This window comes from Berghia stephanieae, chromosome 7, assembly GCF_034508935.2.
Source record: "Berghia stephanieae isolate SIO BIC M18660-M18661 chromosome 7, UCSD_Bste_1.3, whole genome shotgun sequence".
Lineage (NCBI taxonomy): Eukaryota > Metazoa > Mollusca > Gastropoda > Nudibranchia > Aeolidiidae > Berghia > Berghia stephanieae.
Window position 1 is genome coordinate 27,639,363 of NC_088366.1, and position 17,462 is coordinate 27,656,824.

Here is a 17,462-nt window from a genome sequence, read left to right on the forward strand (position 1 = left end):
CGATATCGACTGGTAATGAATTTGTTTAAGAGCAGTAAAATTAGGTGCCCCAAACGTAAACAATAACAAGTTGCTAGTGATTTTCGTTAGGGACCGGAATAATTTACGCACAATATAGGTCTCCCAATTTTGTAGTTTGAGTTGTAGGCAATACACTTTCAGTATTGAAAATATGTTTACATAAAATCTAACAGTTGCAGAAATAATAATATAAGGTTAAATTATTCTGAAAACCAGGCTCCGAATAATTCTCGTCTTGTTTACACCAGCGCAATAATTTGCTCTGGTCTAAAAATAGATAGACTGTAACTTTTGATAAATTTTACCTTTTGTTCCATAAAATATCCATATCTAGACATTATTTGATGCATGATCGAGTATTTAGGAATATGTGTTTCTTTTGCCACCTAACAGCCAAATTTTAAAGGTTATTTTTTTCTATAATTTACATTGGAACGTGAGCTGTCAAGACAGGAACATGTGGTTTGCCATGTGCTTCTAGACCTTTGTTTACGTTTGGGGCACCTAATTTTACTGCTCTATAGACATCAATCTCTTCGCGATTGCTCAGTATCGGTTAATGCGACAATAAATGGAGAATACCAAGTGGGCGGGGCTTTCTGACCTGTTTTGATGATGGACCAAATATTTTCAAAAATTATCACTATTATAGATGAAGCAGTTTACAACTATTGGGTAAGAAATATCTACGAATAATATTATAACTTTGACGTCTGGAATAAATGTATTCAATCACTGCTCTGCACTCGCAAGCCCGTGGTGTTATGTGGTGCGATTTATAAAAAAAAATTATTTTATAAATCGAAAACCGTGAAAAAAATCCTAGACGTCTAATATTCTATGTCCTCAATAAAACATATAACCATGTCCCTGTTTTATAAATACCTATCCGGATGATTGTGTAAGCGGCATTAATTAAGTTATTAATACAAATCAGTGCGTGTGTGTTTGTGTGTATGTATGTGTGTATGGATATGTATGTGTGTGTGTGTGTGTGTGTGTGTGTGTGTGTGTAAATCGCATGGAGACGTCGGTGTAAAGCACTCTATAAATAATCTTCTTCTTCTGCTTCCTCCTCTCCTACTTCTTCTTCTTCTCCTTCTTCTTCTTCTTCTTCTTCTTCTTCTTCTTCTTCTTCTTCTTCTTCTTCTTCTTCTTCTTCTTCTTCTTCTTCTTCTTCTTCTTCTTCTTCTTCTTCTTCTTCTTCTTCTTCCTCTTCTTCTTCTCTTCTTCTTCTTTTTCTTCTCCTTCTTCTTCTTCTTCTTCTTCTTCTTCTTCTTCTTCTTCTTCTTCTCTTCTTCTTCTTCTTCTTCTTCTTCTTCTTCTTCTTCTTTCTTCTTCTTCTTCTTCTTCTCTTCTTCTTCTTCTTCTTCTTCCCCTCCTCCTCCTCCTCCTCCTCCTCCTCCTCTCCTCCTCCTCCTCCTCCTCCTCCTCCTCCTTCTTCTTCTTCTTCTTCTTCTTCTTCTTCTTCTTCTTCTTCTTCTTCTTCTTCTTCTTCTTCTTCTTCTTCTTCTTCTTCTTCTTCTTCTTCTTCTTCTTCTTCTTCTTCTTCTTCTTCCTTACAAATGAAATTAACTTCAAACTGATTGTTCATCATGCCATCGACATCTTTGCTTCCCTACCTCATTAAAATGACTGTGTCTAATCGTAGTGGTTTACAATTTTATCCTAATGATCCGTCCATGGGAATCCATAACGCGGAATCCTCATCCTCATAATGATTTCAATATCAATATCCATTTATTTTCTTTATATTGTTATTGTCTTTGTCATCATAATATCTTACCCATAATAAAGCATGATCAGCATTCTCTTATTCATATATATATATATATATATATATATATATAATATATATATATATATATATATATGTGGTGTGTGTGTGTGTTGTGTGTGTGTGCCATCTATTTATTGGAATTGTAATTAGATACGTGAATCAGGATCAAGTAATTGAGCATTGCAAGTGACCTTGGACATCGTAGTCAAAAATTGTACAAAGCTGTGAACTTGCAATAAAACAAATATGAATAAAATGATATTACCCGTCATTAAAAAGAGACAATTGCGGCATTGAAAAGTTACACTCCTCTGTGTGACATTGTCAGAGATGCCGTCACCAAAGGATTCTATGAATGAATATTCTTCTTCTTCTTCTAGGTTCCATGCCTGGTCCAGGCTTCAGATACTGCATGAATTATCTCTCTCCATTCCTCCCTGTCTCTTGCTTTTTCAAACAGCTCTTGGATTGTTAGGTTGGTGAAGCCCTTCAGTTGGTCTATGAGTGTTTTTCTTTGTCTCCCCCGGGCGCGTATACCAGGTATTTTTCCACAACTTGCCAGGTATTCATTCTTATATTTCCTTACTATGTGTCCGAAAAAGGATAGTTGTCGATCCGCTATTAAGGGCATTAGTTTCCTTTGTTGGTATGTTTGTTTTAGCACTTCTTCGTTCGTTTTGTGTGCAGTATACGATATTCTCTGCATCCTTCTCAAACACCACATTTCAAAAGCTTCAATGTTCTTTTGTGATTCTGCATTTATAGTCCAGCTTTCGCATACGTATAACAAGATTGGCCACACGTAGAACTTCAAGACTCGGAATCTAATCCCGAACGACATCTGTTTGTTTTTTCAAAATGTTTCCAAGGTCCATAAAGGCCTGTTTGGCTTGAGTTATTCTTGCTCGTATGTCTCGGTTACATCTTCCATCTGTTGTCACTATTGAACCCAGGTATTTAAAACTTTCTACGTTGGTAAGTTGCTCGCCGTGAATCGTTATATTGCAGGTGTTGTTGTTTTCGGGGGTTTTCTGTATTACCATGCATTCCGTTTTGGTGATATTCACTTCCATTCCCTTGGCTTCACTATCTACTACCACTTTGTAGCAATGACTATGAAAAATGTTTTTTTCTCTTTTTGAGGAATTTTTTTTGTCTAAAACCAAAGCCCTATCTCCACTGAGTAAAAATGTTTTTGAATTTTGAAAATCCATTCATAAATCAACAAGTTATGCAGTTTCAAAGGTGTCATTTATTTGGATGACCCGCAAAGAGGAAAAAAAAACGCGAAAATATGGGACGCTTTTTCGGCATTTTTTTTCGACCTTTGGTTGTATCTTGCGTAATAAGTGGATTAAAAGATTGAAACTTGAAGAGCAAATTAGGATGGTGTTTTGTAAAATACGGGAAAAGTACTCGTCATATTCATATGAAATTTTACAACCAAAAAGAAGAAATGTTCATGTATTGCCTTGTCAGCGACAAAACCTTCACGCCCGGTTTAGAAATATTTTACTCCAAAGAATAAAAATCTATTTTTAACGGTCTTCTGGTGATTGCACGAGTTTTGTCGCTTGACATAATCTAAAATGACCTTTTTTCTAACTGTGTGCCAACTTTCAGTCATATTCATCGATAAACAACGTCGTAATTAAATTTTTTATATAGCATATACGAAACGGCTTCGTCCCATATTTTGACGCGAATTCGGGCACTTCGTGAGCGAAAAAGAGGCCCAAAGATTTGTGCGGGATAGTCATTGCTACACTTTGTCAACAATCTTTTGAAGTTGGATTTCTGATGTTGCAATGAGTACCGTATCGTCTGCGTATCTTATATTATTTATGTTGTGACCTCCTACTTATGAATGAATATAGATAATCAATAAACAAAGGTCTGATGTCACCAGGAATCCCCCATATTTCTAAGTGGCATATATGTGGTTTAAAGTCTCTGGACACAATCAATGGATTTAAAAATATAAAAAGAAAAAAATGAAAAAGATGGATTTAATTGAATCGGTCTTGTAACGACTCAGCTCAGACTTCGTTAATTCAATTTATTTATTGTCAATCATATTATGGTAAATTTAAAGCAAATATATAATACGACCATCGAGGACGGAGTTCTTTCAGTAACTAACCTAACACAAAACAATCTTCATACGATGTTCCTAAGGAACAAAAAGTGCGTGTACGTTCGCACTGTCAACATTCGCACTCACGACATGTAAAACATGCACGAAACAAAACGCGTACCTCTATAAATAACTCTAACATAAATAAACACAGCCGAACAACTACAGTTATACATACCCATACAACTCCAATATATTATTACAATACACAGGTCTGCGGATTGAACAGGCGTTCGGAAAGAGCATGCCAATATTCTATGGCGGAGATTGCTATACATGATTGTTGTGTTTTGGTGTGACAAAATATGTGGTCCAACGCTTAAATAAAACAGTATTATGGCGGGATGATTTAGCTGATAAACATAGAATTTATAGTGGAAAATATAAAACTCAGGTCAAGTCGTGTACAAGCTTAATTATTTAAGGCAATGAATATGGATTCGGAAAAGGGCAAAAAAAACCAACAGAAATCTCACATTTGTGTGTCATCTAGGTTTTTAAAAAGTCCCTGTTTGAAATTTGGCCCAGCTCGACATAAATCCGTATTGAGAAGATGGGTCCCATATTAAGAACTCATTCAACCCGGTGGCGGTTACTGAATATGACAGCCAATATGATGGCATCTTTGACGGGTTCTCTGGCAATGACTGGGTCTGTGGCTGTTTGCCAATTGCAGAGATCATAAACACAATGTTGACAACGATCCTCGAAAAAAAAAGGGGCATTCATAGCTGATAATCATTTTAAAACAAGAGAGCAACTTTGATAGATAATCAAACACACACGCATACACACACAAAACACACACACACTCAGAGAGAGAGAGAGAGAGAGAGAGAGATAGAGAGGAGGGGGGGATATGCTAACACTCTACATCTTATTTTCGCAACTGTCGGGAAAAGACCAAATACAGATTTCAAATATTTTCATCTTAAAACAACAATGTTCCAAGACATAAAAATAGAAAAAATTAGATAAATATATAAATAATAAATAAATATATATATAAATAAATAAGTGAATACACAAATAAATAAATAAATAAATAAATAAATAAATAGAAAAATCATATAAATTGACAATATATATATATCTCATGTCCTAGGATTCATCAAACTCAATGCGTTTCATAATATTTCATTTTTAGCTATTCCCCCTGCAGACTACATGGGCCAAAACTATTTGTCGTATACGATACAGGCGTTGTTTTTGTACTACAAGCATATATTCAATATTCATAACTGGCTTTAGATAGGTAATCATTGTCACTAAAATCGATTGGTAAGATATATGTGCTATATGTCATACAGGAGATTTACTTCGTTTGTCTTTGTTTTAAGTATTTTTGAAAATATTTGGTTTTCTTTTCTTTTCTTTTTTTCATTTTTCAATAACTTTTATGATTTATATCATCTTGCAGGTAGACGACAGCTATGAATCCATTTGTCAATTGATCACCCTTGTCATTAGTATTATCTTTTTCATCGTTGCCTTCATCGTCGTCGTCGTCATCGGTCCCAGAAAGTCTTTCATCTACTATTCACGGGCTATGTCCCTGACAGTGATTACTGCGTCTGTGGTGTTACTAAACGTCTACTTGGGGTTCAGTGCGTCCAGATCTCCGACATCGGATGTAGCCTTGTTATATTACATTATGTAAGTACGGATATTTTGACATATTAACAATGATTGGGATGATGATAGTTAGTAGTAGTAGTAGTAGTAGTAGTAGTAGTAGTAGTAGTAGTAGTAGTAGTAGTAGTAGTAGTAGTAGTAGTAGGGGTGGTAGTAGCAGTGTATGGTGGTGTAGTAGTAGTAGTAGTAGTAGTAGTAGTAGTAGTAGTAGTAGTAGTAGTAGTAGTAGTAGTAGTAGTAGTAGTAGTAGTAGTAGTAGTAGTAGTAGTAGAGGTAGTAGTAATGAGAATAAAATGATAAATGGTAATACTATCATTATGTAGTGATGATGATGATGATGATGATGATGATGATGATGATGATGATGATGATGATGATGATGATGATGATGATGATGATGATGAGCCGACGGGTCACGAATAACTATTTTAAAATTAGAATAACTTACTAGACAGATGACATTTTAGTTTTTGTCATTATAAGAAACGGTACCCATTGCACTTAAATAAGGGTAGAGTTTAAAATTGTGTATCTCCTCTAAATTCATTTTCTTAGCATTCAAAAACCATAATACCGTGGGCGGTGGGTCAAATATTTTTTTTAATCGTCATAAATAGTGTATCTTTGAGAGAAAAATCTTTCAAACTTATCTCAATTTTCTCTTGATATTTTTATATTATCATATATTTTGTATTCAGTTTGATGGCATACATGACACTTCCTCTATCACGGAAATGGGCCATGCTTTCTGGTGCCAGTTCAATTGCTATCCACGTCATTACCGCTGGGGCTCTGTGTCGGGATGATGAGGAACTTGCTTGGCAGGTAAGGGAGGCGCTTTTGAAAAATTAGTCCCAGGAAGCTGGAGTTTATCCTGGAGTTATATCTTTAGCGGACAATTTCAATTGCTTGCTACCCTTTTGATAGGACGCCAGTCTATATAGCAAAGTAATTTCCGCCAGATCTAACAAAACCAGCTACCCAATCACAGCTGAGTGGACAAGGAGGTCCAAAAAAATCTCGACTTCACATGGGATCGATCTTGGTCCATATGAGTTTGAAGCGAGTGATTTACAAACTGAGCTATCGCTTGAAGAAAATGACAAAATGGTACTTTGATTTTAAAATATATCAGAGACAGAACTATATTTTCTGTTTAAGAAAGTTTATTATTTGTTTAATATAAACGCATCTCTATATATCTATATTATTTTAAATTTTAGATTCCTATTTTGGAGGTAATTTTCATTATCAATTTCATCCCGGAACATTGTTGTTAAAGCTCGTTCTCCACATGCGCTTACTTAACTATTTTGACTTATGAAAAGTTATACCATATTAAAAAATTTTAAACTTGAGCTTTTTTGTAGAGCAATATCCACTAAACATACAAAAAGCGCTTTACAGGGGGTCCCTAGCCAACAGCAACGCTTTTACTTGTAGGACGAGATATGACGCCTGTTAGGCGATATTACAATTTTACAACTGACTACGGCGAGAGAATGTGAGTAAGGAACCTTTTCCGAGGACTCAACTATGCGCCGGTCAGAGCCGGACTCACTCCCAGAACCTATCCGATCCGAAGGCGAGTGGCATACTATAAAACCATATAGCTGCACATATTCGACCTTAAATAATTATGAAACAGTTGTGTTGACTGTTTATTCAAAATGCTCTAATTAACGATCTAGTATCATATAACTCTTCTGACTTGACTTTGTATAAATCTTATCTATTATTTGACTGATCAAAAAGCCTGACTTAAATAATAATATAGTCTTTTCAGTGTTATGATATGTTAATATAATTTCAAATCGAAATGAAAGAGATGGACTGAGGAAAATTTGATATCTGAATATTTTGAATCACGAAGAGACGCCTTTCGTGCTAGGATATTTTCTAGGTCCTGTATTATAACCCAATTTGGGTCAAAAATAAGATTTCTTTTTCACTTAGAGGATGGTGAATATTGTGTGATAAGTTATTTTCTGATAATTGGATTCAATAGTCTGATATCACGTCGCCCAGCAACGGTGAGCAGCGTGGTTCTAAACAAAGAAAATCGGTACTTTTTTATTCTTCATATGTCATGTGATCGGGATGTATAAAAGTCAAAACATGATCATATTTATAATGTTTTCTCCTCTGGATACACTTTTATGCTCGTCGGAGAAATATTTCATAAAGTCGTCCGCCATTGTTCCGATAGTTTAGAGCCAGTTACTAAGTTATCATGCGTCATTACGAGGGAAGTGACGTCATGACTGTTGAAGCCTATTCAATATCGTGAAATTGAATGACGACTTTTCTTTATTATGTTAATTACTTTTTTACTTTTATCAATGTCACTGGCCCGATTGTAATCTGTTGACGTTTATGGTGTAAAGAATGTACGTCTGACCGGTAATCAGGAAATCTGAGGTTCGATCCCAAATCGAGGAGCTGGCTGAGTTTGTTTTGTTGGGTTTTATTATGATTCTTTTTTGTTCTTGTATATTTCTTTCTGCTTTGTCAGGCACTGTTTCATATATGTACATTTTCAGATCTTTATCGTACTCCTCTTAGCCGTGATACATGGCTTGATATAGATTTGCAAAAAATAGCAAAGTGGTAAGTTAGGGACAGGCACTTGTGTAACAAATGTGTTAATAAAGCAGAAAGAACAATACGAGATGGTTTTTTTTATTTGTATTTTTTCTTCCTGCTTAGTTATGTATCATAAACAAATGCGCAGATTTCATTAAATTCTATGGGGTCCCCATAGCTCAGTTGGTAGAGCACTCGCCTTACACGCAGAGGGACCAAGATCGATCCTGGGTGCAGTCGAGATTTATTTTTCACTGGTCCCCCCCCCCCCCCCCCCCCCCCGTGTCCACCATCTGTGACTGGGTAGCTGGGTCTGTTAGATATGGCGGAAAGTACTTTGAGATGAATCAAGTATTTAAACATTTGGCCAGAAAACTCGTCCTTCAAATATCGATCGATAACATGACCCTCATCTTGGCAACAACTCTCAAACCTAGGACTTCCGAAGTCCCAGGTTTGAGAGTTTTTGCCCAGATGAGGGTCATTTTAATCGATTGATATTTGAAGGGCGAATTTTCTAGCCAATCTTTTTTTAAAATACGAGTGTGTCCTTTTTCCAGGCTATGGCAGATAATTGGGTAACAGTTTTCAAAATCGGGGCATCACATGTAAACAACATAGACCCTTGTTGATTGGAAGTAAAAGTACAATCATACTTTTCATGGACATGTCCGTATTCCGTCTTAAACTGGTTGACCTGACATAAACCTTGAGAAAATGTGGTATTGACCTGATGTGGAAAAATTCCTAATTTACAACTAATCCTTTCTTACTCTAAATCTGATCTATCGTAAACTGGAAATATCGCCTATTTACATTTTTAATTTAGCTGGAAGACTTTTACTTCTTATGTTAATGAGTGAAAACTTTTTGAAAACTCAGAATGTGGCATGTTCGACGACTTAAGGATCGGTTTAATTGATTGATATATGAAGGAAAAGGCTTATGGCGAAAATGAAAAAAAGGCATTATCACAGCGTGTGCCAGTGATCGCATCATATCAGGGTTGCCAACTAGGCGTTTTAATTCCAACTTCTGAAAAACTTGGCTATATTTTAAGCCGTCTGGCACAAAAAAAATAGTTTGGCACTTTGGCATTTTTCGTCATTTAAAAAAAAATCACTCGATATATCATATTGTATACAATATTAAAATCAATTTTGCAAAATATACATATACACAGTGTTCAGGTGGTGGAATTTTTTAAAATCAAGACAATTACCTGTGGCAGCAGGACCAAAAAATCAAAGTTATTTACGATGTTATTTAGTTTTAAAAGAACAGTGATACCTTGAAACGTCTGGTACTTTAAGATATTATTTGGCATTTTCTTGCGACGTATTTGGCAGTCTAAAAATTCAATTTGACACTCCTGCATCACAACTCAGATTGACATAAAAGTACAACCAAGTCTTATATAATCCAAAGGGTCTAATCAAGAGAAATTCACATGAAAATCTTTAGATTACCTAAAATAGTAAACCTTGGGAATTCCTTATATTAAATCCAGACTTTACCGAGTAGCTTGCGAGAAAATGAGCCACTAGCATTCCATATTATTATCACCAATCTTAATATCACCGTAATCATCCGCTTATGATAAGCATAGTTATCTTTCTGTAACGAATTCTTGCAAGTCATCAAAATATCAGTATTAGAGCTATTATTAATGCTGTGGTGATAGCACTGATAAACGAGTCGGCATTGTGACTGGTCTTAGGTTAATACAAAAAAAAATCAATCGATGAGTAAAGCGATCAGTCACTAGGTGAATGGTAAAGCTAGCAAACGCTGGCCTTAGTGGATGGATCCTTCTGCTCTCAAAACGCAAATTACACTCGTGTATCTCGTATTATTATTATTATTATTATTATTATTATTATTATTATTATTATTATTATTATTATTATTATTATTATTATGTTATTATTATTATTATTATTATTATTATTATTATTATTATTATTATTATTATTCATCATCATCTCATCATCATATTATTATTATTATTATTATTATATTATATTATTATTATATATTATTATTATTATTATTATTATTATTTATTATTATTATTATTATTATTATTATTATTATTATTATTATTATTATTATTATTAAAAGTACAAACTTGAAGGATATTGTAACCACAAAAGGTAGCATAAAGCAGCATTAGGATAAGAGGTAGAGTGGTTTTGCTCAATCTCGGTCTCAGCTATCTGTGCCCAGAGCGCTTTTGAAAGGGTTCCAAATCAATGGCAACATTGAACAATTTGAACGAGATTTGACGCTTATAAGACGCCATTACATATACCTTTATGTATGGGGGGGGGGGGGAGGAGGGTATCTACGACAGAGATTGTGCTTTTACAGAGCAGGTACTGATTTTACACCTCAATAAAGTGAGGACATTTATGTAAAGAGGCTTTTCCAAGGCTCAACTTTGCATGCATCGCCCACACCTGGACTCGAACACAGGATCAACAGGTAAGAGTGACGTATAACTAAAACACGAAGCAGCACGGAAATGTTTGTTGTTTGTTGTTTTTTATTTTTAAGTTTCGCCCAGCTTCCCATGTTATCGTTTCAGTTGGTTTGACTCAATTCAGACTCAACACACTTTGCCAATTATTTCTTCCTTAATCAGTTGCTTGTCGACCAATTTTCATTTTGGAGTCTTAAATTATATAGTAGCATTCCAACTCAATTCCAGACGGCTTAATTAAGTTTGAGTTATTTTTTTTCAACAAAAGGGATGATAATAGATTTTGAAAAAGTAGTCAATCAGCGCCAGAATACCATGGAGTCGAAGTTCATCCCGGTTTCTTAGAAATAAACGGACAGTAACTCTTGCTGGTTACCCTTTGGTTAGGAAGCTAGTCTGTCGCTAAGTTCTTTCCGTCAAATCTATGAGACCCAGCAACCCAGTCCGTTACTGCTGGGTGGGCATGAGAGTCAGATTGCCCGGGAATGATACTGATTACTTTTCTTGTGTAGGTATTGCTCTACCATCTGAGCAACGTCAGAGGGATATGTCATGGTAAAATATAATTTATTGATATTTCCAATTTATAATTTGTAAGGGGGGTCGGGGAGGCGGGATTAGAAGGAAGAGTGATTTTGGGGGATTTTTTCTTTCTCTGATTGATTATTTCCTTCTTTTTAAATTGGAAATTAAAAGTGTTGCTATCGCCGTAAAAACCCCTAAAACAAAGAAAAAAAAATTAGCATTTAATATGTTTTTTTTTAAATATCCTTATGATGAAACAGTATATTTTAACATAGAAATGGCGGGATATATAGCTCAGTAAGCGCAAATACTGTTGGGAGCTCAAGATTATACAATATTGTCTACTATACAGACGAATGCAATAGGGCCTTTCGATTCATAATCAACTGATATGAACACTTCGACGTTCTCTCTTATTACGTGTGTCAATTACTTCTCACAGTTCATGTTCTTTTGCTATGTATGCTAAGGTCAGAAGATCTTCCTTTGATTGTAGTTCTTTGTTACTTTTGGAGGCTTTTTAGGTCTCTATTTAGGACAGTGTGAATTGATGCGAGTGGTTGGCCGTTATATTCATAAGTATTCAAGACAGCGATGAATATAATGTATTATGTAAATTATCTCGTGGGAGTTAATCGCATGCTCCAACTGCAGCTTCGTTAACTTATTGCCTGATATTAAGACTTGTATTGTGACGTAATTTTAGGCTAGTGTATCGTCTAGTGAGTTTTCGTTCGATTTTTGCAAGTGTAAAAGTGATCCCATTGGTTGAACTATTGAATGCAACTCGCAATTCCCTTTCTTTAGGTGGTGGCACCCTTGTATTTTGGCGTTAAATTTTGTTAGTATTAAGCTGTGGATTTACAAAGACTGCAGTCAAACTATGAGCTGAGTTTTCGAAGGCAGCAGCTTCTAATGGCGTTACATTACTATGTTATAATGATTTATCCAGGCCACACATTCCTCGCCGTATTCGTGTTCGGTTGCGAACACGCCCGCAAGCTTCGTCAAAACGCAACGCTGCTCCACAAGATGCTCTGTGTATCCGCCTCAACGCGTGCATGTGGGACAGGTGAGGCAAGTAAGGCAGATTCTCGACCGAAGTCGATTCGCCAGTCACACAGTGCCTCCTCTTGCTGGTACAAGAAAAAAGCCTGGCAAAACCTCTCCCAATGTTGAGGAGTCTACGTCCCGGCCCCCTCGAGGGATTGAATTCGTCCAAACTGACTTCCATCACGTACGCGCAACCCTGTCCGAAGTCAGGGAAGCCAGGTATAAGGGATGCCGGGACTTATTTCGGCTTGAACAGGAGCACCGTCCATAATGCGCTTGAGAGTGGTTTCCCCACATCCCCTTTCTATTTTTTTAAGCCAGCCAGCTGTAATCGTCTCCCGCAGGACATCAGAGGCTACAGTCAGGCTTTGAGTTTGCAAAGGCTAGGTTGCGGTCAGGCTATGAGTTTACGAAGGCTAAGTTACGATCAGGCTATGAGTGTACAGAGGCTATGATCAGGCTTATGAGTTAACGAAGACTACAAACCACGTACTAAATGTATGTCTCGTTGTGATTACAAAGCCGTGCATCAACGCCACCAGCAAACAACCGTGCTATGGGAACAAAAACGAAGACCGCAAAGTGCCACTCCTCTGTCCTCTCCACTGTAGTACCTTACAATCGTAAATCCACAGAACTTGTACGGATTTAATCCCCAATCCAGTCATGTTTTCTGCATCGTAGACAAATAAGCATATTCGTGGTCTTTATTCGATCAATAGATAGAACACACTCATTTGTGGCCCACCATCTTAAAATGGTTTTATGTCGGGATGAATGGGACCCCAAAAATGACAACTTTGAATGAAAATGATAAGAAGAATGAACTTTGAGGGGGGGGGGGGGTTGTTGAGTTGTTATTTATTATTTGTTGTTGTTTTGTTTTTTGTGTTTTGTTTTTTGGAGCAATGTAAGAAACGGTATTTATTCTTTACCACAACGAATATAAGTTAACTCTAAGTTTCATATTTGTCGCGATAAATTCAGTTTCCAGTACCTAGCCCATCCCGACATAATACCGTTTGGAGACAGTGGGTCACAAAATTTGGTTGTAGACAAAAGTGTTGTCGATGGTCGGCGGATCAAACCTCTGAAGTCCCGAGTTTCACGATCAGCGTATCAAAACTTTGACGTCTACATACGTACTTTGCGCACCATGTTTTATTTAATTTTGGGCGGATCAGACCTCTGAAGTCATTATAGGTCTTATCCGCCCAAAATTAAATAAAACAAAGTGCATCCGCTGATCGTGAAAATCGAGACTTCAGAGGTTTGATCCGCCGAAACCGCTTTTTTAAATCTTTTCCGTAATTTAAAATACAAAACTACTGATGCTATTATAACCATAGAGAATTCCAATCGCAAGCGCAAATTTGAGTCCATAGAAAAAAACTACTTACATTGTCACCGCACTCAGGTTTACAATGAGTAACTGGGCTGTAACAACATTGCCTCTGTCGAAAGAATGTAATAAAGTCTTGCAGATACGATGCCACATCCAAAGTGTTAAGTGTTGCAATTGGATTCAATAGTCTGATGTCACGTCGCTCAGCAACGGCGGCCATCGTGGTTCTATACAAAGAAAATCGGTACTTTTTATTCTTCATGCTGACTAGAACTTTTTATATGTCTTGTGATCAGAATGTGTAAAAGTCAAAACATGATCAGATTTATAATGGGTTTTTTTTCCCACTGGATACGCTTTTATGCTCGTCGGAGAAGTATTTCATTAGGGCGTCCGCCATTGTCCTGATAGTTTAGAGCCAGTTACTAAGTTACCATGCATCATTACGAGGGAAGTGACGTCCTGACTGTTGAAGCCTATTTGCGTTGTCCCTTTGCAAAGCGCGTTGAACAATGTAGTGAATAATGCGCGATATGAAGCTAAGGTCTGTTTGCTTGTTTGTTTGTTTTTTTGTTTGTTTTTGTTGGGTTGTTTTTTTTTTTTGCTTGTCTTTATTGATTTTGCCCTGGGTGGATGGAAGAACAAAAAAATTTATAAGTAAGAATTTGCGTAAGAGCCCGATTTTGTTTCAAATAAAAAAAAAATTGTAACTCTCTTCATGTGTTGTTTTCTTCCTCTTATGGTCAATCCTATCAAATCGGTTTAATGTCGGGTTGAGATTTAATTTTCACTTGAGCTTGAGCATCTAAATATAGCACAAAATCCAATGAACGTGCTGAGAGCGCTTTAACTTAACTGAACGTCATGAGAGCGCTTTACAAGTAGAACGAGACATGAGGCCGGTTAAGTGCTATTACAAAAAATGTCTACACCGATTACGCCGTTAGAGAATGAAAGTAAAGAGCCTTTTCCATGGACTCAACTATGCGCCGCTCAGACCCTCGACCTTCTGATCCGAGGATGAGTGTCATTTTACAAGACCACGTAGCCGCACAATTTTAAGGTTGCTATGATATACAACTTGATTAAAATAAATACATTCAATGAGTAGTGTGTTGACTCCTATTCTTTTAATTCCATAAACTTAAATTATCCCATTATGATCCATTCTTAATTTTCTTCATCCAGTTCATTCCAAGATAATACCAGATTCAAGAGATAGAACATATTTTAATTATCGCTTTACTCATTTCAAATCCAGGGAGCCTCGCGCAAAGAGGACGTTGTCTATTCTCTTTGGTTACGTCAAAAATATTTTCTGACCCCCTCCCCACCTAGCAATGATTTGCTAGCTGGGTCTGTTAGATCTGGCGCCAAGTATTTTGCAAAATAGAAACGTCCTGCCTTAAGGGTAGCGCCACTTGTTAATAACATCAGTTTAACGCTATAAAAACAGGAATAAATTCCGGCCCCCCGCTCTGACGGACATTTTAAAAAATTCTCATTTCAGCTGATTTGTAACGTACTGGTGCTGGGCAGTGCCAATTTGATCGGGATTTCCCACAAATTCCTGTCAGACATCGCTCAAAGACGTGTTTTTCTGGACGCGAGGAATTCTGTGGATTCGGTCATCAAACTGGAAAAGGAGAAACAACAACAGGTAAGATAGCTTCTTGGTTTTTATTATGCATCAGTGTCAGTGTCTGATTGCTTGAGGTTCGTTTGTTTTTGGGTGTTGTTTTTCGTTTGTTCCTTATTGTTTTTTTTTCTGTCTTTTTTGTTTGTTTTTTTAATTCTTTATTTTTTGCCTGGGGTTTTCTTTTGTTTTTATTTTTTGTCCTTTATGTGTATGTTTGTTTTGGGGTTGTTTTATTTTTTATTTGTTTTTTGTTGGCGTTTTATTTGGGGTGTTTTTGGTTTTTCATTCGCTTTTTTGTTTTGGGGTTGATTCATCTTCTCACTATATTTCTTAGTCTTTCTTTTTGTTTTGTGTTTATGCTTTGTTTCTTTTATGTTGTTCTTGTCTTTTTCTGTTCTTTATTTTTTTTTCCTTTTTGCAAATTGCTAATTTTTTTAGGGAGGGAGACGACCATCCTTGAGTGATTTTTCTTTTCAATTCTACAAGTTAATATAGACAGGGCTATAGTCAATTCAGCATTAACCATAATTTGTGATCTCGGTAATTTCATATTATTGTCAAATATTAAATTTCAAAGTGGGTGATTTTAAAAAAAACGGACAACCCATAATATTTACGTCTCATCAACTTCCCAGAAATTATGATGCGACCTTGATATGCTTATTTTGTGTCTGCTTGTTTATAATGGTTACCAATCTTGTTGCTCATGTGTATTTATTTAACTACAATCAATACAATTGCGATCATGTTTATCAAAGAATGTTTATCAGTCTTGTTGCTCATTGTTTATTTATCAAACTACACTCAATACAATGGCGATCATTTTCACACATCCAGTCACCGACCTTTCTGAATATCACGTGTCTATATGGCACGATGAGCCACCCGACCGATAAGCCACCACGACACTAAAGACATTGTAAATATGAGTCATCAAAGCGTGACAATCAATTTTTATTTGCAAGTATCATTGTCCATACTCTGCCAAAAATAAAACAAACAAAAAATAATAACTTTCTTATTTTGGCCAGGAACGTTTTTACTTCAAAAATACATCGCTTAAAATCATTATCAACATGACAAAAGTACATCGCTTAAAATCACTATCAACATGTCAAAAGTACATCGCTTAAAATCATTATCAACATGTCCAAAGTACATCGCTTAAAATCATTATCCATGTCAAAAAGTACATCGCTTAAAATCATTATCAACATGTCCAAAGTACATCGCTTAAAATCATTATCAACATGTCAAAAGTACATCGCTTAAAATCATTATCAACATGTCCAAAGTACATCGCTTAAAATCATTATCAACATGTCAAAAGTACATCGCTTAAAATCATTATCAACATGTCAAAAGTACATCGCTTAAAATCATTATCAACATGTCAAAAGTACATCTCTTAAAATCATTATCAACATGTCAAAAGTACATCGCTTAAAATCATTATCAACCTGTCCAAAATTCATAAACCTAAAACTTTTTTAACAAGTCAGAGGTTTGATACTTGCTGACAAGTTGAATATAATTTCAATCCGGTTATGTTAGAAATTTAAAAAATTCTGGCCAAAATGAATAATAATATGTTTTGGCAGAGAATGACAGAGTTGCGTCTCATATTAATGATGTCTTGTTCCGACTTGTTAGCATCTCGACTTCACACAGATAAATACAATGACTAAAGTGTGATTTGAAATCAATCATAAACCGATATCAGAAAATGTATTGATTATCTGTTGAGTTACACACCGTGTCCGCTAACCATTGTTCCAGCAACACTCCAAACTTCTTATACATTATAATAGACTGCAGCGTGGCATAGCGGTATGCATGCTCATTGCTTCGTACTCAGGGTTTACCAAGTTTGATTCCCCGCCGCGCTCTATGACCATAAACAAGTTATTATCAGCACTGGGTTATTCCAGTTTCCTTTGGAATAAACCCTAAAGAAAAATGTCCCCTCATGGATGATTAAAGGGGATATTATCTTATTTCATTTACTTTTTGTTCATTTTGTTCAATAAGTGTAGGCGCGCGTGCTGTTTTTACCAGAAAGTCAGTAACAATGAACTGTCCTATGGTTGGTGCTCCTTTTCAAGCGAAAATAAAAGTTGAAAAGTTGTCAAGTTACCATTGCTTGCATTGTGGTCTAGTTCTTTGACACACACCTTCAACTCCTTTGTCCCTTGTCTGTGGCGGAATGTCGGAATTTTAGACAAAAAAAAGTCTTTGCTCACATTTTCTCACCAT

At 36.0% G+C, this 17,462-nt stretch overlaps 1 protein-coding gene across 1 annotated transcript in view; it reads left to right on the forward strand.

The window, feature by feature from the left end:
* Window positions 1-17,462, forward strand: part of LOC144976979 (adenylate cyclase type 2-like) — a 116,114-nt gene that overhangs the window by 45,012 nt on the left and 53,640 nt on the right. The window contains exons 4-6 of the mRNA XM_078921636.1: window positions 5,359-5,594; window positions 6,272-6,398; window positions 15,078-15,227. Of these exons, the coding sequence (XP_078777762.1) occupies window positions 5,359-5,594; window positions 6,272-6,398; window positions 15,078-15,227 (513 nt within the window). The remainder of the gene's footprint in view (window positions 1-5,358; window positions 5,595-6,271; window positions 6,399-15,077; window positions 15,228-17,462) is intronic.